Source organism: Lissotriton helveticus, chromosome 2_1 (assembly GCF_964261635.1).
Source record: "Lissotriton helveticus chromosome 2_1, aLisHel1.1, whole genome shotgun sequence".
In the NCBI taxonomy this organism is placed as follows: Eukaryota; Metazoa; Chordata; class Amphibia; order Caudata; family Salamandridae; genus Lissotriton; species Lissotriton helveticus.
In genome coordinates, this window is record NC_136059.1 from 1,515,522,644 (window position 1) to 1,515,548,053 (window position 25,410).

General features: G+C 45.4%; 1 protein-coding gene across 2 annotated transcripts in view; it reads right to left on the reverse strand.

Annotated features, from left to right (window-relative positions):
* Positions 1 to 25,410, reverse strand: part of LOC144818737 (uncharacterized) — a 110,009-nt gene that overhangs the window by 3,060 nt on the left and 81,539 nt on the right. For both annotated transcript variants that reach the window (XM_078676437.1, XM_078676436.1), the window contains exons 6-7: positions 18,079 to 18,144; positions 16,200 to 16,307 (exon numbers count right to left, since the gene is read on the reverse strand). In XM_078676437.1, coding sequence (XP_078532563.1) covers positions 16,200 to 16,307; positions 18,079 to 18,144 — 174 coding nt within the window. The remainder of the gene's footprint in view (positions 1 to 16,199; positions 16,308 to 18,078; positions 18,145 to 25,410) is intronic.

Sequence of the window (25,410 nt, forward strand, 5' to 3'; positions counted from 1 at the left end):
AGTCTAACCACTGAACAGGAAGGATGGGAGATTTGGTTAGTAATCTGCAGCTAGACAGAGTCTCTACCTGAAACGTGATTCCAAAGGTAAGTCACTTGTGCTTCTGATTGACACTTCTAGCCGCAGATTCCTCACCTTTTGAATAGATACCAAATCAATACCTACGGCATGTGGACTGTGAATGGACTCAAAACAGAAAGTCCTGCAGGACAGAGTCGGCAAAGTGCCCTTCTTGGCAGACTTGGCGGTCCAGAAAATAGTGCTACATGAACGTATGGAGGGACGCTCACGTAGCTGGCTGGCAGATGTCTAGGGCTGGGGCGTCATGTACTAACGAAGTTACCTAGGGCCTGGTGGAATGGGCACGCAGTCCTTCCAGAGGCTACTTCTTTGCCACTGTGTAACATATTTTAATGAAGGGCATGATCTAGTGGGAAAGGATATACTTCTGACCAGCCTTTTCCGCTCCGGCGCAGCCTGGTGATCCTCATGTGCGATCAATTTAGAAGCTGAGCGTTCTCTTAGGGTTGGAGCGATGGAACCTCTACTCCTCATCAGAGGGGTGAGGTGGATTATAGAACGCCAGCAGAGATGGAATCACTGATGTGGAGCTTGTCCATTTTCTGAAGAACCAGTCTGTCAGAGAAAAAGGTGGTGTATGAAGGATTAACAGACAAAATCAGAAGCTCAATCACACGCCATGCAAAGGTGATGGCGATTTCGAACACAGTTCAACTGTGGAGCTACACACTGTATGATTAAACATCAGATAGATAAGGACAAGATTGGGGAATAACTGGGGCAAAGGAGACAAGAAACATTTGTTACAGGCCTTTCAAAAACTGCATCACAACAGGTGACTTAAATAAAGAAGGCTGAGCAAGCAACCGTAAGAATGCAGAGAGGGCTGAAAAATAACCTTTAACAGTGCCCAGGGCCTGGCCTTGCTCTGAAAGAGACAGCACACATAAAAATCATCAGACTGGTTTGCCTGGAGTTGGTCAATCTGGAGAGCGCCGTAGCAAACCACAAATTTGTTCCAACATAAGACGTATACAGATTTTGTCGTGAAAAGACACCTGGTTGCCAAGATTACATTAACCACCTGGAGAGGAAGGTCAAAGGTGTTCTGCTGCCACCGCTCAATTTCAATGCATGAAAGTGAAGATTGTGAAGGTTGGATGGAGAACCTGATTGTTCTGTTGCAGCAGCAGATCCTCCCAGAGGGACAACCTGATCGGAGGACAGATGCTCAAGTCCAATTATTTCTGGATGCCATACTCTTCGTACCCAGTGCAGAGCCACTAGGATTGCTTGAGCCCGGTCTGTCCAGAGCTTCTTGAGAACCCGACAAAGGAGTGGTATCGGCGGGAAGGCATACAGGAGTCCCAACTTCTACTCGATGAGGTATGCATCTCAGAGCGAGAGATGCCTTGGGTAACTCCACAAGCAGAAGTGATGACATAGTGAGTTCTTGGCGGTGGTGAATACATCAAGCCATGGTTCTCCCCTTTCACAGAAGAGACCTTCTGCCACCTGTGAGTGTAACTGCCACTCATGATCCGCTAGGAGCGGAAGGCAGAGTTTGTCCGCCCTGTCGTTCAGTGCCCCTATCAAGTAGTTCGCCACCAGGTATATACCTTGGTGGTCAAGCCATTTCCAAAGGCGGAAGAGCACCTGACATAGTGTCCGGGAAACCACTCCGCCCTGTTTCTTGCAGTGCATATTGTGGTGGTGTTATCTGTGAGAGCCTGTCCTAGCCTCACCTTGATGGATGGCAGGAAGGCGTTCAGAGTCAAATGGACAGCCCTCAGCTCAAGAATGTTGATATGGAGCAAGGACTCTGCCAGACGCCTCTGACCTTCACATCTCCCAGATGGCTGCCCCAACCCAGAGTAATTCATTGGTCACCACTGTCAGTTCTGGGTGGGGAAGGGAGAGGGGTCAACCCCTGACTCAATCACGGTCCAGTATCTACCACTGCAGATATTTTGCTGTCTCCTCTGGGATCTAGATGTGGTCAGACAGGTCTCCTTGATGTATAGCCCACTGGGACTCCTGATTTCCCTGTGGAGCGTGCATATGCCATCTGGCTTGCTCAATCAACAGAATGAAGAAGGCCAGCAGGCCCAGCAGCCTCGGAGTCGACCTCACTGAAATCCAGGACCGAGGGTGAAGATCAGGATCATAATGATGAATGTCCTGGACTCTTTTCCCCGGAAGAAAGGCACAAAATCTACCCGTGTCCAGAATGGCTCCAATGAAAGGGAGAGTCTGAGGAGTCAGATGTGACTTCAGAATGTTGATAGTGATCCCCAAAGATGACAGGAGGTTTGCCTTTGTCTGGAGCATGCTGATGACTGACTGTGGAGTTGAGCCTGCCTTCAAAGGCTAGCCATCGAGGTAGGGGAGGACTGGCATTCCGGACCTCAGAAGCTGTGCAGCCATCACTTTCATGAACACCTGAGGGGCGCTGGTGAGGCCAAAGAGGAGCACTGAGAACTGAAAGTGCTACTGTCTCACTGCAAACCCCAGGTGGCGCCGATGAGCCACCAGGAGGGGTACATGGAAATAAGTGTGCTGCAGGTCCAACACCACCATCCAAACCCCAGAGTGGAAGGCAGACAAGACCTGGGTCAGGGCGAGAGCTGTGATTCTCCTTGAGGAGTAGGAAATTGATAGGGTGAAGATCTGGAATAGACTGAAGACCTCCATCCTTCTTGGGCACCTGAAAGTAGCTGGGATAGCAACCACGTCCTACTTCTGGCGCATGCACCCTCTCAATAGATCATTTCGGCCAAATGAGCAAGTACCTCCTGATGCAAAATGGAGAGATGGTGATCAGTTAGTCATTCGGTAGATGGAAGATGCAGTGGGGACCAAAGTAAGGGTATGGTGTAGCCTTTATGAACAATTTGGAAGACCCACAAGTCCGATGTGATCGCTTGCCAACCCTATAGGTTTGGTGGGTTATTCCTTCCACTGCTTGGCTGTGACCCTGTAAGGGTACGATAAAGGGGCTTTGCAGGTGGGGCGGCAGGAGTTGTGTGGACTGAGCAGCTTCATGACCTTGGCTGTAGGGACGGTGGGCACAGTGGCCTCTCCAGCGAAGCTGCTGGGTTCCCTGTTGGGGTGGGACAGCCTGCCAATAGGGAATGCCTCGGCCAAAGCAATGAAAGGAATATTGGAAGAGTTGCTAGCAAGACTAATGGAAAGGCCGAGAGAACGAGCAGTGACCCTACTCTCCTTAAATCATTCAAGGGCAGAATCAGTCTTGTCCCAGAACAGGCGAGTCTTATTGAATGTCATGTCATGGAGGACTGGACAACACCTGAGAACCCAGTTGAACGTAGCCACAAATATCAACAAATGGCAACACTGGTGCCTGTAGCTCATCCGATGGAGTGGGCGGTGTTTAAGTCACAACGAATCGTGAACCAAGACGTATCACAAGCATCCTGAATGGCCTGTGAAAGAACGAGTGAAGACCTTCAGGAACACTTGGAAGGACCAGCACCACAAGCCCTAGAGGGCATAAATGTAGCAGCCTCGTAAGCTACAAGCATTAATGGACCGAAAGGACAAACTGCCAGATGAAAAGAGCAATTTACCAAATGTCTCCACACGCTTTTACTCCGTCAGGGGAAGCAGTAGAAGAAGAGTTGGGATTGTTTTGGCTGGTGGAGGCTTGCTCTACGGGGTTCTCGGGAAAAGGTTACAGGGACAAGAAAGCTGGGTCACCTGGAGCAGGGTGAATGCATCTGCTGATCTGGCCGTTGATCGGTACAAGATTTAGCCCAAGTCCCTAGTATGGTTATCTTTCAAGGCCTCATAAACGGTAGAAGAGACACAGAGGTAGTCTGGCCAGGCTGCAGGATGTCTGTCAGGGTTTTGGTTTTAACCTCCATTATGGGAAGCTGGAGGTCCAGAACTTCAGCTGGCCTGTTCATGGCCATGGCATAAGACGCTGATTCTTCCATGGGTGGGTCAAGTGGGGAGAAGATGGAAGACTGAGGAGATGTCTAGACCACTAGCATCTTGCAAGTCCTCATACTCACTGCCATCAGCTTAGGGAGGAGTGAACTCATTACTTTGATCAGGATCATTGTCAGAGCCTGTGTCAAAATGAGAATGCAAGGAGTGTTGCCTACCTTGTAGCAAGGCGAGAGCAGAAACCTTTGTCAGATTCGGCTGATGTGTCAGTCGAATTTGGACCGGCACCTAATTGGTGTTGCAAAGGACATTTGGGACCACCTGCTTGGACGGCAAAGTCGGCGACAACGTGCTCGGGCCTGGATTGGGTAAGGGCACTGAGAGTGGCATTGGTACTAGAGCTGAATGCTGAATCAGCACAAAGGGTTCAGCTGCTGCCAAAGCTGAACCCGCTGGTGATAATCAAGGTGGTAGGCCTCTCCGTTCCAATGGGGCCAAAGGACCCAGAGGAAGTCAGTAAAGAGCTGAAGACCCTGAGAATGGCTTAGCAAAACTCTTCGATTTAAAGCGGTGTGGCTCAAGGCCCCAGAAACTTGGGCTGTACCAGCACCAGCTGCGGAACCAGATCTGGCCGGCCGACTTCAGGAGTGGGTACGGGACAGTTAGCATAGCCCACTAGCTTCGTCAGTGGAATGAGAATGGCGCAAAAGAGCGGAACTCCACTTGGACTTCTTATATTTATTAGGTTTACCTGAGGATTTGGAACATGATGAAGACCAATCTTGAGAGCGGCTACGTCGACTCAGGAAACAGGAGCGGAACTGGGAACAAGCTTTCGAGGGTGGAGCGGGACTTCAAGCAGTCCCAGCATTGCATCTTCTTGTATTTGGCAATATAAAGTTTCTCCTCACGTCTCCTGATGGCTTTTGGGTTCATTAACATGCAGTCCTTGCAGGTCTTGGAGACGTGACACGATCCTATAGGACAACTTAGTGGGGATCAATCATCTCCATCCGTTTGTGGCAGTCCATACAGGGCTTAAAATCCATCATTCTAGCGGGTGACATCCCTTGCACACTGGGAAAATATGGAGAAATTTGGGACAAAAAGCAGTCTCTCAGAAACGAGAGAAACTCTGGATCCGCGTCTAGAGAAGCAGAAAGAAAAGAACTGACATCAGCGAGCTGGAGTGTTGCCTCTATAGGCCCACACGTCATTTCCTGGAGTGGAACGGCGTCAGTGCAGAATCCCATGGTGCCACATTCTGGTGCGCACAGGTACTAGGAAAAAGCTTCTGGATCTTGTCTGATGCTTGGGGAATATTCAAAAGGTGAAGAATCAGCAGCTAGGAGTCTCTATCAGAACACTGAATTATGTTCTCATTATATAAACAAGTAAACATATCAATTGTGGATCTTTACTGCAACTAAATAAATATGCCATGTGGTACCAAGAAACAAAGAACCACACAAAGAAGGCCTGGCACCCAATTTAGCACATTTAGTCTTCTCATAAACACATGCATGTTTTACTCCCACTCTATGTACTGAAGACATTCACAATCCCCATCGCTATCATGAGCCAGACTTTGTTATTGCGATTAGTAATTTTAATGTTGGATTCCACCAACTCTGTTATTTTATCCATGCTGTACATCTGTTTTTTACAGCGATGAATATACAAATATTAAAAAGATAGTTATGACATCTGTGGTGTAGCCAAACATGTTAATTGCTCGTGACACACAACCAAAATGGCCTTAGCAAATCCATGCACTTCATGTGAACGTGAAACCTTAACTTCACAAATGGAAACAGAAGCTGAAAAACATTGCATTGTATAACATTCACTTTAAGTACGAAAGTACGCGATAGTAAACATTTTAGAGGCAAATTGCATATTTACGCCCTCTGACAACAAGGATTCATAAACAATGAGGTGAAGAAAGGGAGAAGGCATTAGGGCTTTCATTTTGTGAGTAAGGAGGGGGGCAGAATTCAGATTTGTATGCCGTATTCCTGAGGCTGATGTCACCTGGAGCAAATCCTGTGGGACAAAACGGAGGACAGTCAAGCCAAGATATTTTTGCAGCCAACTCTATTTTTTACTAGAACATTAACCTTTGCAAAAGTGGAATCTCATCACTAATGCAGTTTTTAACCCCTCTCTGCGTAACATGCATCCCATTTAAATTTCTCATAGTAAAATCCTAGTTAGTTTTTGTTTGTTTTTTAACATTGCTGAGCCCTTTTTAGGTCTTGGCTTGCGTAAGACTGCGCACATGCGCAGTCTCGCTCGCGAGATTTAATGATTTTTAGGAGCTTACATTAGCGGGCTTTAAGCCCCGCCCCTCTTTACCATTGGCCGACGTCACCGTTTATGCTAAATGGTGGGCAGCCATTGGGAAAGAGCTCTTTCTGACGTATTCTTTTCTCTTTTTGAGCCCCATTTGGACTGGCTCACCTGACTTCCTCCCGTCGCAAAAGGATTCTTATCTTCATGGGGCAATGTGGCATGTCCCCATAAAGATAAGAAATCGTTTTGCGATGCACAGAAGTGAAAGCGACCGTGCTTGTTATTTACTATTTTAAATGAAAGCACTATTTTGTGATTCAGCTCGAGTTTTGTGATCCGGCTCGAGTTACCTGATGCTGCCGTGGCTCGTGCCCTTCGTTGAAAATGTGCGGCTCGTGCGCCCATAAACCCGAAGTCGGCTTGTTTTATTTTTTAAACCTGAGCGCGGTAGTCCCGGGCCCTGGACGCTCATAGACAGCCACGGCTGCTCATCAGGGCTCAGAGTGTGGAGGGGGCGTATATGGAGGATCTGTAGGAGCGAGTCTCTCAGAGGAGCAGCAGCGGCAGAGGAAAAGTGCGGTGCCGGGGGATGGTGAGTCCAAGGGATCTTAGCGCTTTAGCCCAGCTTCATGAGGCCTGGGGCTATCGGCTGTCTGTTTCGTTTATGCTTTAAACATAAATCCAGAGCGAAGACAAATAATTTAATTTAATTTAATTTAAAAGTATTTATTGAGCGCACGACTACCAATCGGTTTCTTGGCGCTGAAGGATGCAGACCCTAGGGAACAGGGGAGCAGATGCTAGGAGGGGAAGGCTTGCAGGAAAAGAAAAGTTTTGAGTGCCCTGCGGAACTCACAATAACAGCCAGACTGCCCTGCCATAAAATGACGCAGGCTGATTGGCGGCCATTCCCAGGGCCAGTGTAATCTCTACAATCGTGCATGTGCGCAGAGCACCTGCCCCTAGGCGTGGGAGCCCGGCTCCTCCGCTGCCCCCAGTGTCAGCTCCTGCGACCCAGGAGATGAGGGAGCGGTGCGAGGAGATGAGCAGCGGCTGCCGCTCTGGACCATTCACACGCAAGCTATATAGGACCATATTTTTCCCTCGCCAACTGCTGTCAGCGTGCGGGCCTGTCCCAGCAGGGGATGACACGACTTCCTGCTACCGTCAGCTGCTGCAGAGGCCGGGCAAACCTCTAAAACACAGCACAGGCACAGAGAGCTCCCTCGAACACTACACGCACACAGCTCGCACATGGTCTATGACAAGCGATAAGATCTGTTTCCCTAAAATTCAGCACAAGTGTAGCATGACGCAGGACAAGCTTTCTCGGGGCTTTAAGTAGGATGAAAAAACTATTGGGGGCGGTAGAGACTCTCAAAGAGGCGTAGCTTAAAAACACCTAAACTAAAAATCTGTGCTCAGCATTGTGTGCCGCCCGACTGGAATTTTGTTGTTTCGGTCATTGCATCCAGATATATAATACAACAAGTGACCTTACACCTACCACAAGCCAAGACTAAAACTTGTCAATGGTTGTGAGTTGCATATGATAAATAAACACCAACGACGGCTTCTAACATTGAAAAGCTTCAGTTCTGAAACAAGAGACTATTAAAGAACTATTCATCAAAGGCAGAGAAGGGTGACACTGCTCAACAGGATATTTCATCTTAGCACCTTCTTTTAAAAACTGCCAGTGATGAGCACCGGCCGGACCTGGCCCATTTAAAGCCCTGAGCTTCTTTAGAACATAGCACTGGCACTCTATGTGACAAGGGAAGCTTCCGTAGCGCAGAGGACAAATGGAACACGTGACAGTACGAGCTTCACGAGCTCAGGTGCAGCATGTGACAATACAAGCGTCACTGCGGGTCATACAAGGTACAGTTACCGGACAAGACCAGCTCCACTCACGCACCTCACAACTGCAGAAGTGGCATGAAGCAGGACATCCAGGTTCAGGACAAGAGCAGCAGCACATGAGTCTTGGCACAGGTGTGAACCCGGTGTACATAACACGGCAGAAGCAGCAGAGTCTTCCCTTAAACACAACCAGCACTGAAAGCACCAGCGGTACCGTACGTCAGCACCCACACTCTGCTTTATTCTTACACCTGTTACCTTCTGCAGCACTGTGGTGCAAGCATCACCAGTTCCAGGCCAGAGGAAGGGAAGGGACAATGCATTCTAGGGCCACCTGGCAGAGTCAAAAGCGAGCCGCCGCTGTAGTGAACTTAATGCTAGTAAGATTGAGAATGACAAGGGCCGCCCATCAGAGGGCTCTCCGGAAGGACTGCTCCCAGTAGGGCACTAGAATGAGGGCCACAAGGGCACTGCGGGCCAGAACTGCACACAGCCACATAGACATGCACCGAGGAGCTGGCAATGTACGCGCGCTTAGCACTGCGCTAAACACAGAGCCCACCCAGACATCGATGGGCGAAAGTGATCCAGTGCTTTGGAAAGATGAATTCCTGCGCTTGTTGGGGGTCTCAGTGCTCCAAGCACAGGGGTATCTTCTCGCGAGTGTATCCCTGCTGTGGGCCCTGCGCCACTCTCTCCGAGTTGCATGGGTTCTGGGGCACCCAGGTTCTCTCTGTAAGGCGCTTGAGGGCAGGCGTGCTTTTCGCGATGCACTTGGTTGCTGATTAGGGGCAATATAACAAAAATTCCTTACACATAGGGTCCTAGGGACAATGTTTAAAGACCAGGCAGTATTTTGTCCCCACACTAAACCTGAAAAACCACACAAAGAAACTACCGGTCTAGGAGCAAAAAGATAAGGACTTACACAAAGGCCTATGTGTCTAGGTCAGAAAACTATTCACAATACAAAGGAATGAAATCCCATCAGCCCACCGTGGTGGCAATTCTCATCATCTGGGATTATCTCTTGGTTGCAAGGCTCGTGCAACCAAAACAATTTTGATAGACGCTATTCTAGTGTCAAACATAAAAACAGTGCGTAAACAGTTTGAAAGAATAACTGTCAAAATGCAATGGAGTGACAGGTCTACATGTTTCAGCCTAAGGATTAACTATATCCAGGCTTTCATCAGGACCATTATATTAAAACGCTACTGCAAAATTGCGCATACAATCTGTGCTAAAGAAAATCTCAAAATGGAAAAGGTTAGTACGATACTCCCTACCATAGCCTGTGTATCCAGAAAGTGGTCAAGTATCAGGGGATTCTTGGATTCATTCCTAAAGAAAATAGAATAAGTATGAATAGTACTTTAAGACCCAGCACACAAAACAAAATGCCGTCCCAATTCTCATCTTTTAGAAAACTTCTGTATCAAAAATGGCGATATTATCAAATATATCACTCTGTATAAACATCACTAATTCAAAGAGTTGTTTGACTCACCCGTCTTTGTGCGGGAGTTTTCCGCACCTCACCTGGCATCCGCTCAAGGAATGAGGCATCGCTCTATATTGTGGGTAAACATAAGGAATCACAAACAGAGTAAAAATCTCTGCAAGTTGGTTACCCATCTCATCAAAAAAAGTCTGTCACATCTAAACAACAACCAATGGCCCCTTCCGGAGGTCCCTCTTGTTCCAATGAAAAATAAAACCTCATGTGTGTAACTGTAAGCAGATCAGAGACACATGATAATGTCTCCCAATCAGCTTGAATATCGTCTGAAACTCAGTATAAGAACAAAGAAGATTGGGAAAAGGAATCATCTTCCACAACTCTTCACAAGATCTTATATGAAGTGTTAGTTATGCAGTCTGACACAGCTTCTTATATACAAATGTAACACTTATCGGTGCAAAATCCTGCATTTCATATATAAAAGAACTCGTGAATGCAAGTCATGTTCCCTTGAAAAACATTACTTGCTCGTTATGGCTAGCATGAGGCATACATAAATTTCTATTCGTAAAGCCCAAATTAAGTCCCATTTATCCAATGTTTTGTCTAAATACGGAGATAAAAAACCGGGATCAAGAACAAAGATTGGGCAGCCTGCTCTCTCCTTACCTGTCCGTCGGTACCCTGAGCTAAACTGAGCTGAAGGGGAGGTAACCAGGCGGACAGGAGTGTCCATTTAAATAGCACTTACTAAATCAGGTGATTGGTCTACACATTACGCCCTAGCTGAGTGGGAGTGCCGGCCTCAAACATAAACGCGCTCGAAGCGGCGGCCATATCCAGAGCAATCACTTCCTGGCAGCCAGAGCGTCCTCACGTCTAACATTTGCTTCCTGGTGGGTACTGCGCATGTACCTATTACATCGTAGCGCATCGTGATCCTCGAGCGGGTGATCCCTGGGAGAGGTAGTTCTCCTCCCAGGAAACCCGCAACGCTTAATTGCTACTTGTGAAAAATTATTAAACTATATTTCACGCTAGGAAGCAGACTAAGGAAACCATTAAAAAACCATCAGAGACTGATTTAGGAAAACTAGAATGAGAGTGCCCCAGTAAATTCATGCGGCTTGTGATGATACATCACTTTATCCGTGTAATGTGATTTTGTAATTCACCTTGGGCCAAGTTGTTCGTTTGATGATAAAACTCCAATCAAATATTCTAGAAAACTAAAAATCTTGAACTAGTATCTCTCTTCATTCATCATCCCTCCACATTTCATCATCCATTGGATACAGCAAATTTTTCAGAGGAACATGTGTAGGAGGCTAAGTATCCTGAATACTGTAATCATCAGGCAACCAGCTGGAAGATATAGCTGTGAAGAAAACTCTTTGGTGTAATAATGACTGTCCAGGTCATTGAAAGCCACACAATTCGGGAAATATGAATCACAAGCACCCTAATCCCACATGTAGATGGCTGTGACAATGTTCATAATGTGACCCACGGTATATCATCGTTGAGCCCTCGGCTGTCGCATTTAAGTTTGAAAATCCATTTCTGTTCCTTGATAAACAGTAACTTGGCAATATCACTAACATGAGATGGAATGAATGGTTGCTCAAGTACAATCCACCTCACGTCTTCTGCTTTGATTCAGACTAAGTAAGGAAATGGGTCGTCAAACGTGTGGACTGCTTGTTGCACCTAATGGTGCTCTTGTGCTCATTAATGCGTAGTTTGACCTTCCGTGTTGTTATGCCGATATACCTCAGAGAGCACGGACACGTGATCATATAAATTACTCTTTCGGTGATACAGTTAGTGTGTTTCTTTAGAATCCAAGGTCTATCAGTTCCAATGTCTACAATTTTAGTTTTCTGGGTTTGGGGGCATGCCGTAAAGGTGCCACAGGTGAAATGTCCTTGCACTGCTGGGAGATCCCAGAGCGTGCCCATCAGATCTGGAGCTGTATCTTTTGGTCTTGTGTGGACCAAACTGTCACACAAACTAGCTCCTCTCTTAAATGAAAAAAGAGGGGCAGGGATAGTATCATTTGCCACATTTCGAATCTTCCAATGCCTGCGCACAGACCTCTGTACTTGATTTGATAGTACACTGAATGTGTTAACAAAGGTTAATCTCCCCAGCGGTGGTTTTGCAGTTGGTATTTCTAGAAGAGAATCCCGACTATTATTGGAACCTCTTTTCCATGCTCGTCGCACCAGTTGTTTAGGATAGTGGCGGTTCCTCAGTTGTGTAGACATAGCCTTTGCATGATGTTCAAAATCTGATTTGTCGGAACAATTCCTGCATATCCGCAAGAACTGGTCTACTGGCAGATTTTCACGGAGAGCCTTTGGATGATGACTCTCAAAGGACAATAGAGAGTTTTTGGCCATGGGCTTTCTGTACAGTTCACTACCAAGTTTGCCCTGTGATGGAATGATGAGGATGTCTAGAAAGGGCAAGCTCTCCTTACTGTATTCCACAGTGAACTTAAAAAAACTGTGCATATATCGACGATATTTTTGTCGTTTGGCGAGGGACAGCTGCCACCGTTCTGGAGTTTCATGCCTGGCTTAACAGTAAGAACAGTTTTTTGAAGGTTTTAGATATGAAATGCAGGATTTTGCACCGATAAGTGTTACATTTGTAAATAAGAAGCCGTATCAGACTGTATAACTAACACTTCATATAAGATCTTGTGAAGAGTTGTGGAAGATGATTCCTTTTCCCAATCTTCTTTGATCTTATACTGAGTTTCAGACGATATTCAAGCTGATTGGGAGACATTATCATGTGTCTCTGATCTGCTTACCGTTACACACATGAGGTTTTATTTTTCATTGGAACAAGAGGGACCGGATGGGGCCATTGGTTGTTGTTTAGACGTGACAGACTTTTTTTGATGAGATGGTAACCAACTTGCAGAGATTTTTACTCTGTTTGTGATTTCTTATGTTTACCCACAATATAGAGCGATGCCTCATTCCCTGAGCGGATGCCAGGTGAGGTGCGGAGTACTCCCGCACAAAGACGGGTGAGTCAAACAACTCTTTGGAATTAGTGATGTTTATACAGAGTGATATATTTGATAATATCGCCATTTTTGATACAGAAGTTTTCTAAAAGATGAGAATTGGGACGGCATTTTGTTTTGTGTGCTGGATCTTAAAGTACTATTCATACTTATTCTATTTTCTTTAGGAATGAATCCAAGAATCCTGTGATACTTGACCACTTTCTGGATACACAGGCTATGGTAGGGAGTATTGTACCAACCATTTTCATTTTGAGATTTATTTTGCACAGATTGTATGCGCAATTTTGTAGTAGCGTTTTAATATAATGGTCCTGATGAAAGCCTGGATTTAGTTAATCCTTAGGCTGAAACATGTAGACCTGCCACTCCATCGCATTTTGACAGTTATTCTTACAAACTGTTTACGCACTGTTTTTATGTTTGACACTAGGATAGCATCTATTAAAATTGTTTTGTGCCCTAGTAGTCAATTTTAAATATTTGCACCTTATCAATTTCACCTTTTTGCACTGCAAATCATCAGCACCCCTTTCAAAATAAAGCTCTAGCTTTACCAGTCACTGGGATCTGAACTAAGCTTAGTTTTGCTAGTATATCCTGTGTTCCCCTTTTATGTGGAGAGGAGCACAGTTTTTGGTTGCACAAGCCTTGCAACCAAGAGATAATCCCAGATGATGAGAATTGCCACCACGGTGGGCTGATGGGATTTCATTCCTTTGTATTGTGAATAGTTTTCTGACCTAGACACATAGGCCTTTGTGTTAGTCCTTATCTTTTTGCTCCTAGACCGGTAGTTTCTTTGTGTGGTTTTGCTGATTAGAGGCGCCAGCAGTGCTTTAAATGGGCCGGTACTCACCGGTACGGAGTACCGCCACTTTTTATTTTTCTGCCTTTGAGTACCGGAACTTTTCCTTCGTCAAGGACAGTACCGGTACTCTTAGGGGAAAGTCAGGCAGTGCAGGCTTGATGGCATTGGGGGCTGTGCTACTGAGCAGAAAGTGCTCTGCTCATCTGCTGGTGAAAAAGTGAAGGCAGAATGGAGGGAGAAGCAGTCTATACCTCTGAATGGAGCCCCTGCTGAGAAATCCCGCAGCGGCTCATTTGCATCACTTCCGGGCTGTTTAGGGTTGTGGATGCCCTGTGGCCCTCTGTGAATAAAAGTTAAGGGTCCAATCAGACCCTGCCCAGTCAATCACACTGTAGGTGTGGGACTCTGAGCCTATACCCTACCCCACAAATCGAATTACAGCGCGACACCCGAGAAGAATGCACCTCTCAGCACAAGTCTGCGAGGCCCTCCCCTTGGGAGGTAGAGATTTCACACACTACGCAGCATTAGATTGGGAAGGCAGATATAGGGCGATGGGATGGTGCCTAAGGGTCTCTGTTTTGCTTCCCTGCTTGTCCAGGCTAGCGCTCTGAAGCTATAGTTTGCTGGGAAACGGAGAGAATTGGTGAAGTGGCCTTGCTGTGTGCCTGTTGTTAACACCTTTGCTCCAGTGTCTTTCAGGCCTTGGTGAGGGGGGGTTATGTTTGTATAGACTGTGAGGAATCTTTCCGAGATAGAAAAAATTAAGAGGATCTAATGCTAGGGTCAGAACTGCCTAATAGGGAACTATGGAAATAGGTTTGAGTCCCAGCTTCAGCTCAACATCCTGTGATTCTGGGCAAATGACTTATGTTTCATGTGTGCCTAGGCTCAAGAGACAGTCTGCACAATAATAAACGTAACCTTTTGCACATGGGAGGAAAAACCAAATACTCTACAGATAGCAGAAATATTTCTGTATTATCAAGCACAATTGGCACTAAGACAATGTGACTCCCATTAAATGCCTACCTCCAAGTTCCGCCTCTAGCCCCGCCCACAATTGCCCCTCCCCATTCACTGCTTAAATTGATGAGTACCTGCACTTATTTTTCCCCATTTAAAGCACTGGACAGTGCTTTAAATGGGCCGGTACTCACCGGTACTGAGTACCGGCACTTCTTCATTTTCTCCCGTTGAGTACCAGCACTTTTTTCTAGAAGAAAGAGAGTACCGATACTCATGGGGATCTGACTTTAAACGAGGCAGCGCGCTCCCTTTATCCCTCAACTTATACTACGGCAGCACCTTTCAAGCACTGCACGGAATCAATCAATGGAGCTCGTCACTAGGACCCAGCGTGAGCTGCTTTGTAAATCAAAGCAGGGGTGTGTCTGCTGAGTCATTTGCTTATCCAAAGATCTTTCACAGTGGGCACTAAGAGGGGGCTGTAAAATCTAATGGGTGGCGGTGGGAGGCAAAATTCAGGACATAACAAAAGAATGTATGGGAAGGCTTTTACAGTCTCCACGCATCTGAATTGCTTTCTTGCACACTTCCACTTCCACTCTCACTTATTCCTATTTCATCGACCTTGGATAGACCTTAAGACCAATCAAAAATGTGGAGATTGGCACCTGGTTCCCCAGTACAGACGTTGTCAGCTCTGGCCCTAACTCCGGTTTACAAATGTTCCAGGAGAGACTTGTTTATTTATTTTATGCGTTTTTATATAGCGCGGACTTTACCCGAAGGTGTCAGAGCGCTTCTCAATAGGAACAGTAATGATACATGAGGAGAAAATTACAAGTGAACAAATTACAACAGCAGATGTTAAGTTACATGAGGCAATAGTGACAATTATGAGCAAACAAAATACAAGAGGTAGCAAACGATACATTACAGGAGGAAAAAGTGATATGTGTGCACGTTACAAAAGCGTACAAATTACAAGTAGAGGTATAATACTGCAATAAATGGAGGACACTCAAACACAAGAACAATCGTTACATGAGGCAATGGTGGCACTTGCGCAAGTATCGAGAGCAAACAAAATGTAAGAGGTAGCAAACAGTCTGTTACAAGAGAAAAGTGACGTGTGCATGTTACAAAAGAGTACCAGTGCTGGACAGATAGCTCAGTGGGCTGTAGGCCACCGGTTCGATTTAAGGCAGGCTGAAGCAGCATGTAATCCTTAGGCGGGTGATAAAATGCATGCAGATTTCGTGCATACAACCTTGGCACAGTCAAAAAGCTAACCCTGCCCGTTGTCCCCCCTTAGCCCCTAAACTCCGCCCACTGCACCTTTTGGTGAGTACCTGCACTTATTTGTTTCCATTTAAAGCACTGAGTATCAACCACAGTAGTCAGGGTATTGGCTGAAACATTTGTAGTACATTTCTTGAGCTCTTTTGATCTCCATGAGGGATGTGGGTACGCCCAGACAATACCTAGCTTGCTGTAGCTATAGTTCAAACTACGCTTCACCAACGATGCCTAGCAAGGCAGAAGTACACCCGGGTTTCTAGTAATCCTTTACAATGAGGGCTGGCCTTATAGCATTAGGCTGCAATGCTCCTTCTTGAACAGGGTTGATCTAGGTTCCACATCACATTATTAACCTAACTAAAAATAGTTTTTGACTAGAGACAACCACTTGTTCTAAGTGCAATCCTACATCATTTCAAGTTATTTGTTTACACTCCTTGAATTTTCTCATGGTTCTTTAAAAGCTGCACCTCTTATTATTAGCCTTATCTCCCACTGACGAAGTATGCACTCACCTATGGCATTAGTGACACATTCTTTTCTGTTGCGTGCAGTGTCCTGATAGTCCATGGAACCGGTGTTATCCTCGGCTTTAATGCAGATAGAAGCAACGGGGTGCAAAACTAGAAGAACAATAGTGAATAGTGTAGCACTACACATGTAAAATCACATAACATTAAATGTAAGATCCTATGCCGGAAAAGCAATAAAGATCAGATGTACCCAACATAGATGCAGCTGGGCTGAATACAGTCCAGGGTCACACAGATATTGTTACTACTGCATGTAGATAGTTCAGAGTTAGTATTTAATTTACTGAATAGACGGGGATAGGTGTTATCAGTATGGGTATTGCTACAACTGAATGAGGACTACACAGACAATGTCATTAGTCTCTCTCACTGGCACTATCAACGGTGACTGGGTGAAGAATTCCCAGTACTATCCCTTAGATGTTCCTCTACCCCCCAACGCTCCCTTTAAGCGTAACCCTCACACTTGTCGTTCCCTTTCTCTCTTAACCTTCGTCTGCAATACCCACTGTCAAACCCACATCTGTATACAACGCTCTGTTGCTTTGTGTGTAGGTCTGTGCAACAATTGTCTTACCAATAATGATGGATGCAGACCACACACATAATGATTGGGTAAGGTAGGCCAGGCATGAACTGTCACTAGGTATGTGTCTAGTTAGGATGTTTGCACTAATGACTGTAAATAACAGATGTTTTCCCCAAGTAAAGTAGAGAAGACATTCCCTTAGAAATTAAAATGCAGAGATCATGCAGTCTTTCCCATTGGAGTAATTAATCTCAAATATAATGCTCTGCAATACCTCAATTACATGCCTCAGAACATGTACATTACATGGATTTTCAGCACCATACTGAAAAAATGCATTTTGTCGCTGTTGCTCTGAAACACACCATCAAAATGGCAGTATTTACAGCTCTCTGATGTAATGCTGATGGTTTCTGCTGGCCCCTGCTTATAAGGCCTAGCCTCGCCAGGTTGTATCGACAGCCATGCATGCTAATGAAATTTTCTATTATGATATTGGCTATGTTAAATAGAACTTAGGGTCTGCTTACGATAACGGTGGGACCGCCACCAACAGCCCATCGGTGGCAGTCTCACCACCATCGTAATGAAGATTCCCACCTGCCACATTAGGATGGCGGGCAGATGGGTAGCGGTTGGAGAGACCGACTGCCACGGATCCGACTGGCTCAAGGAGTCTTTTGGACTGTCGGAGGGAACTTCAATCCCTAAATGAAGTCGGTGCCTTCCAGGCACCACCAAAGGAATTATGATGTCCCTCATCGCCAGCGGTTTACCCGCCATGAATAGACTGGCAGAAAGGGACATTGGGGGCTCGCAGTGGGCCCCCCTTTCCCCATGGCTCTCAGCTTTGGGTTTTGTGGGGCACCTTTGGTGGCCCCTACATATCCCTGCACCATGTGGCAGGCAACGCAGGGTGCCTGCCATGGAGTGCAGAAATATGTGTGATGTCTATTTTTTTATACTGCGACGTGTGCTGCAGCACCCACCGTCATACAAAATAAAGACATTGCGACCGCCACATTCGCGGTTACATCTCAATGCCTATGGCGGGACCGCCCACAGTCAGTCAGGCGGTACCATTACGAAAGGATGGTGGTCGGACTAAAGGATGGTGGTCGGACGAAAGTCCGACCACCATCATAATGAGGCCCATAGTGTTTAGGTTCAGAATTTTGAAAACCAGAGAAGTCTTTAAAGTAGCTAATGTAAATCTTTACAGTGGCCATGGAACATGTGTGATAAAAACCATTTTATGTGTATTAAGGGCAGTACGACAACTCACTGTCCTATTCTAGAAATTCAGCTACTCGGATGAAATGTGCAACTTACTTGAGTTGAGATTCAAGATGTTTTCATCTCCTTTGGTACTCTCCTCAGGTTCCAGGAGCACACAATCTGTCAACCAAGGCATTAATTATCAAGTTAATGTCAGTTCATAGCTAGTAGTTTTCTGCATGCCACCTATCAATGTCCTGCCTCCGTGCCAAGAAACTGGAAAATGGTACAAGAAAAAGCTGTCTCTCCAGGGGACAACCATGAGAGCCTTGTACCACAACTCTTGAAGAGCTAGGCATTTTCAGTTTTTTCAAATAATAAGATTTACTATGGATTATAAAAATCAGTACAATAGGATAAACAAATTAAAACATTGACACAGGTCAACACAGTTCAGCCACCACTTTTGGTGGTTGGTGTAGTCCTTTGTACAAAAAAATGAAAGAATATTTAATCCATTTCTATGTCCCTACCCATTACTTATGGTTAACTGCCAACTAAATTAATGCACAGAGATTTTCTTGCCAAGTAGAATCCAATTTAATGTGCAATCTAAATACTGAGCAAATATAACATTGCTAATTTTATTAGGACAAAATAGCATTTCTGTCTTTGTTGCTAAATGCAATCAACTGAATATTTCGGTGTTCAATTAATCTACACGCCAGGTGGAAATTAGTACCAGAAGCCGTATTATGGATATGGCGCACTGTTCTTGTTTACACATATTAAACATAAACATGAATTTGCAGATCTAATGGCCCAGTATGATCCTAACATTTTCCTCACGGAGACCTGGGCTGACAGCATGTCTGACCCAGACATCAAGGCTTCTGTCCCGTGTGGGTTTGACATTGAAAGACTAGATAGATCATATAAGGAGGGGGGGTGCTAGCGATTATCTATCGCAATTCGCTTGAGGCCAGTTTCACACTGGTGCTTCATTTAGATTGTGAGGCACTTAGGTTCAGTATCAGTCTGAACAAATACTATACATTTCAAGGATTGCTCGTCTACCGACCCCCTTCCCCAAGGAGGGGCTTTGTTGACAAAATCCAATCCTTTATGAAATCCAGCATAACGTACGCAAACTTTACGCTGGTAGGGGACCTCAATTTTCATTTAGAGTTGTCCTCGGATGCAGACACAGGCTATCTGGTGGACACTCTTAATAGTTTCAATTTACTCCAACAAATTAAAGCTCCTACTCACATAGCCAACCATACATTGGATGGTATCTTTACAAAAGAATGCCGAATTAGGCATAGACAAGATCCTTCCACTTCCATGATCGGACCACATGGCCATTTTCTTTTCAATCACGAACCAGTGTAATAGAGCTGAATCAAATAACACAGCTAGAGTTATTAAGTACCGGCCATGGAAGGATACCAAGGTGGATGCTCTAGAGGAGGCTCTCTCCAACTCTGTTCCAGTTTCTGTCAAGGACAGTGACGATACAGCAACTAGCGATATGTGCTGGCTGGAGACAGAATGCAGCAAAGTAGCGCCTGTGAAAACACTGAAGAGCCATAGGAAAAATCCATCTGCTCCTTGGTTATCTCGAGCTTTGAAAGCAGCACAGCTGAGGTGCAGGGCCAAAGGTGGAGGATAGATTATTCCCCCAGGAAAAAAGCCACATACAAAAAAAACCTTGCGAGTATAAAGAGCTCATTAAAGCCGAAAATACGAAATTTTTCACAGGGAAAATCAGACTAGCAGCAAATTCCTCCAGGGAACTTTTTAAAACGGTTAAAGATTTGTCGAATTGGAGCAACAGCAACTCTTCTGTCCTGGACGAATCTTTCTGCTGGCTGGCAGATTTCTTCCAATGTAAATTCATCGCTATCTTTCAGGTATTCTCTCAGCAGTCTCCTAGCACTGACCTCATCTTTAATTTGGAAGAGGCCTCGAATTCGTGTACATTCATGGGTCGCGAGGTATCTCCCACATTTGAGAAGTTTTCTCTTCTCACATTGGATAAAACAATCAGCCTCATGAGTTCCATCAAGTCTGGGGCCCCCTCTGACCCTTGCTGTCTGGGGATCATCAACACGCTGGCTAGTCAGGTGGTTGGGCAACTTAAAGATCTACTAAACCAAGTACGGAGTTCGGGGCACTACCCTGACATCTGGAAAAAGGCCTCTATTCTTACTTTGGTGAAGAAACCCTTGCTGGACCCCAAGTTGCTGGACAGTTATAGACCAATTTCCCTACTCGCGTTCCCGGCTAAGGTGTTAGAGAAGGCCATGAATGTGGAAACTCTAACTTTTCTGGACACCCATCAACTGCTGGACCCTGCTCAATACGGATTTGAGCGAACCACTGCACGGAGTCAGCACTGGTGGCCGCATCGGAGGAAATTAGAGTGAGGGTGGACAAGAGCGGCAGAGCTGCATTAATTTTACTTGATCTCTCTGCAGCCTTTCAAACAGTCCATCACGTGCTTCTTAGGAAATGCCTGCACTTCTTAGGCTTTAGGAGCACTGCACTATCTCTGCTGAGCTCATTTCTCGAAAATAGGCAACAGTGGGTCGAGATAGGAAATGTAAAATCCAGCCCCTTTTCCCTCTCTTGTGGGATGCCGCAGGGTTCGGCGCTTAGCTCCACTCTTTTCAACGTGTACCTCACCCCCCTGGTGAAGCTTATTCTGAGCTTTGGCCAAACTGTACTATCTTATGCAGATGACACACAGATTGTGGTGTCTGTCTTATCTCAGTTTGAAAATTATGCTAACAATTTCTGCATTTTCATGGCTGCAGTGGCAAGCTGGATGAAGGAGAATTGTCTTAAATTGAATTTGGATAAAACGGAGGTACTGCTCTTTGGGAATGGGACTTCCTTCTGGAATGCATCCTGGTGGCCCCAGGAGCTGGGTGATATGCCCAAGCCGGTGCAGAAGGCTAAAAATGTGGAAGTCATTTTTGACACCAAACTATGCTTTGCTGCTCAGATCAATGCAGTGACCTCTGGGGGATACTTTTAAGTTACGGGTTCTCAAATAAATCCTCCCTTTCATCCCAACGGACCTTCAGAAGACGGTAATGCTGGCCCTCATAGGCTCTAAACTGGACTACTGCAATCCCCTTTATCTTGGTACCTCGAAATACCTGGTAAAAAAATTGCATTGCCTACAGAATGTGGTAGCCAGAACCCTTCTGAAAATACCTTCCTTTTAAACCAGTATCTCAACAGTTACATGGCCTTCATTGGCTACCGGTGGAGAAGCGAATCTCATTTAGAACTCTGTGCCTAATGCACAGGGCTCTTCACAGTACTGGCCATCTCTATTTCCAGGAGCGATTTACCGGGTATGCGCCCAGTAGAATACTCAGATCTAGCTCGGCGCACATGGTCCTGATTCCCAGAATTAAACGAGTAAACTGGGAGGTAGAACCCTGACCTTCCAGGGGGGAGGGGAGTTATGGAACTCCCTTCCTCTTGCTCTCCGGTCCTTACACAGCTTGCAGCTATTCAGGAAGCAGCTAAAGACCTGGCTATTTCTGCCTGTAAACAACAAAGTCACTCATACCTAACACGGCTTGATGCTCCTTCCTCAGTCCTTGAGTCACCTAGCGCTGAGACACCTTCGGGTAATGCGCACTCTATAAAACTACTTCATTCATGGTGTCCTGTGCTGACGACACTCAGCTTGTGGTGACCCTGGCACAAGATTCTGGCGAATCTGCACTACAATTCTCCTCATGTCTCAATGATCTGGCCGCCTGGATGTCCAACAACTGCCTTAAATTGAATGTTGGTAAGACAGAGGTCATGATCGTTGGGAAATGCCCCTCCATCTGGGGTACAGCCTGGTGGCCTCGAACACTGGGGTCTGTCCTGGAGCCCAAAACCGAGGTTAAAAACCTAGGTGTATGGCTCGACCCCAAACTTTCTTTTGGGTCCTAAACCAGGAAAGTGGCAGGGAGATGCTTCAGCACCTTGAAGATGCTGAAAAAAACCTTGACGTCCTCCCTGTATCAGCTAGAAAAACCTTAGTTCACACTCTGGTGACCTCACAACTTGATTACGGGAACATTCTTTATCTAAGGGGCGCCGAAAGAGTGCATGATGCGCCTCCAACGTATTCAAAAAGCTGCGGCACACCTTGTTCTTATTCTTCCTAGCTGTGCTTCCACGACAAAAGCTCTAGACTCCCTACACTGGCTGCCTATCGAGAAAAGAGTTATCTTTAAAGCCATGTGTTTCTGTCACAGGAGCCTAAAAGGGAAAGGCCCCAGCTACTTACATGACTTTCTCACTCTATACAATCCCAGCTGCCAGCTAAGATCAACAGAAGCATACCTGCTCAAGGTCCCTAGGATAAGGAAAGCTAGGATCGGCACCCGATCTTGTGACTACCTAGCGACCAAGAATTGGAATACACTATCTCTATGGCTACGCGCAGAGAAATCTGAACCTACCTTCCGCAGAGTACTGAAAACCTGGCTGTACAAACATTAGCCCAGCAGTCTTTTTTCTTGCAGATATGCTTCTAGCGTGGGGACACAGCTCTTGGGGTAGCCAGGTGCTCTACAAATGATCTACTAATATTTATTTATTATTCATGCACTACAGTGCACTGTTAAATAGGGACTGTCACAGTATTACATTTAATGTGATGGCCCCAGGCCAACCGTAAACTCACTGTGCTCCCAACGCAGGTGCAAACTTAAAGCTGAATGGAATAGGCTGGGTGCCCGGACCTGTAGGCAAGCCATTATTGTGGCTTTGAACCCTGAAAATACAGTCTTAAATATAAGACTAGCAAACTTCATTCAGCAAGCATACCGTAACTTTAAGCAAAAGAGGTCCCATAAAGCTTCCCCCTTATCCTTTTTAACTATTTAATACATCTTATAATATACCCCAATTTCTAAGGAGGACAAAATGAAAAGAGCATGAGTAGTATCCCTAAGAATATTGGGTTGTTCTTATATGTATGATACCACTGACTACGAGAGTAACATAAGAGGGGTGAAGAGATTTGTATATTATGTGTTAACCTACCCTCCCTTTGGTTCATTACATATTTGTGTTTTTATATCTTGTTTTAAAATGTTACTGAACAAGGAGGCTCAAGATGTGGATGATCTCTATTTTTATTATGATTGTCAATAACTGATCGCTTTTCTGTACTTATTTTTACATTTGGCACACAATGTGAATTTTGTATTCTTCTTTTAAAGATATCTGTGTTATATCTAAATAAAGGTATTTGATTTGGTATAGCTCAGCACTGTGCCCTGGGGCAGTGCATTTAGTGAAATATGAAGTGGCTGTTTCACAGCCGCTCCATGTTTCTCTGTGCAGGCATCAACCAGCCTGCATTTTAGAGAGGGGGCAGAGATACCCCTGCAGCTGGGTGCAGTGAGTGACTGCACCCGCCCGCAGGGGAAATTCTGGGGGATCCACAGGACTTTAACGCCTCAGGAAAGCTCCCCTTAGGAAACTCATTGACAGTGCATCTCCTAAGGGCGTGTTTGTATCTTCACCCATGTCTACAATAAGGTGCAGAGGCACAGTGAGTCCTGTATTTGCATGGGGCCAAGCCCCCATGCAAATTAGGGAACAAGCTCTCAAAATAGCGCACTATATAGGCTACTGAAACCAGGTCAACATCTATTCTCACCTGGCTAAGCTCACAGGTGGTAGAAAGGTAAGAGTAGGTTTGAAGTATTGGTCAAGACCTTTACCCAGTGTAACGCTCATATGACAAAATTACCAGTAGGATACTATATGTTTTTATTCTAAAGATCAAATTGGCAATCGGGCTCTGTAAATTGAGTGTTGGAGGTTGGTTGATTTTATTGTTGTCGCATTCCGTTGTGCTTCAGACCGAACCTGAAGCTCCTACCACACTTCCAAATAATGATATATGGTAGCGGTGTCTATTTTAGTGCCTCCCTACATCCAGTTGAAGTTACACTTGGATCAATGACTGTATACAATTATTTTGTATTTTATTGTGTTAACCAGTAGGATATTTGGTTGACTGAATTTGTCTATTTTCCTCGAGGAACTCTGTAGCCATACTGGTGTTGTGAAAAGAATTACAGTGTCATCAGCGTACTGAAGCACAGGGATGAGTGCTGAGGACCCAGCTCTGGGGGGAATTTCAGATCACATGTAACACAGTTCCCATATCGCCAATATACAAGCTAAAAGTAGTGGAGCAAGCATACAACCTTTTTAAGTCTACGATTAGTCCAAATACGAGGGATGAAACACAATGGGTCATCCACTTCAATATACACCCTGGTTTTCCAATGAAGTAGTTGGATGGCTCTAAGAAGGGTTGGAGAAATGTCTGAGACAGATCAATTTCCCGTGAGATTGGGACGGTTAATCGCGGAAACATGGCTCTGTGCTTCTTTGCAAAAGGTTGAGATATGGTTAGGGGCCACTAGGCTAGGAGCCATCCCTCCAGGGGCCACCCTCTCATGAAAGTGCTAAGTAGACTCACTGATCCTTTGTGTGGCTATTGGGGCACACAAGGAGGCTTCAATCCACACCTCTGAAGTGCCATGTTATGGGGGCCATTCTGTGTTGGAGGAGTCATTGCAATCTCATGTGTCAATGGAGATGGATCACAAGTTGCCCCGCTATGATCAAAGCATAAAGACAGGTGGCCCCTAACTCAAGACTGAATGGCTTTATTTGCAGGTGTGTAATACGGCAAGAGGTGGCAGCCGTCTACAGCGGAATCCCGCTATTTAAGGGAGCTCTGCCCCTTTTCAGCTGCCAGTTATTGAAGTTTCTAGGTGATGAAAATGGTTTCTTAGCGCCTGGGACTGTTAATCTGGATACAGCATTTAGGTAGAAAAGGTGTTCAGTCTCACGTCACTGTCATTGTGTGAGCAGACAATTCAGAAGAAACGTATTTTCTCTCAGGAAGAAACTGACCTTCAAACACTGGGCTATAGCCTAAACTGCGGTGGGTGCAGAATCTGACAAATTGTTTTAAGCACTGGACATACACCCCTCCTCGTAGAGAGGAGGAGTTATGTGCTCAGTCATTTAACGAGTTAAAAAAGTTCCTCTGTGCGTTCTTGACGAAGGCCTCCAGTTCTTTGACCTTGTCTTGCATCAAACGTGAAGCACATTTTAAAAAGGTATGTTTGGATTGTACCTTGCTAAATCATCATACTCCCATTTTGCCCAGTGATTTTTTAACCCCTACCTTTCTAACTTGTTTTCAGGTCTGGGCTAAATTAATATATCAGGAATTAGGCAAAATGAAATGTGTAGAACAAACATTGCCCCTGAGTGGATGCCTGCACACCAGTGATTGGATGGTTACGGTATAGCGTAGTTTCTTTTTTATTTTGAAAAAAAGACGATGTTTGCCTCCGATGGTACGTATTTGTCCATTCAAAATAAACA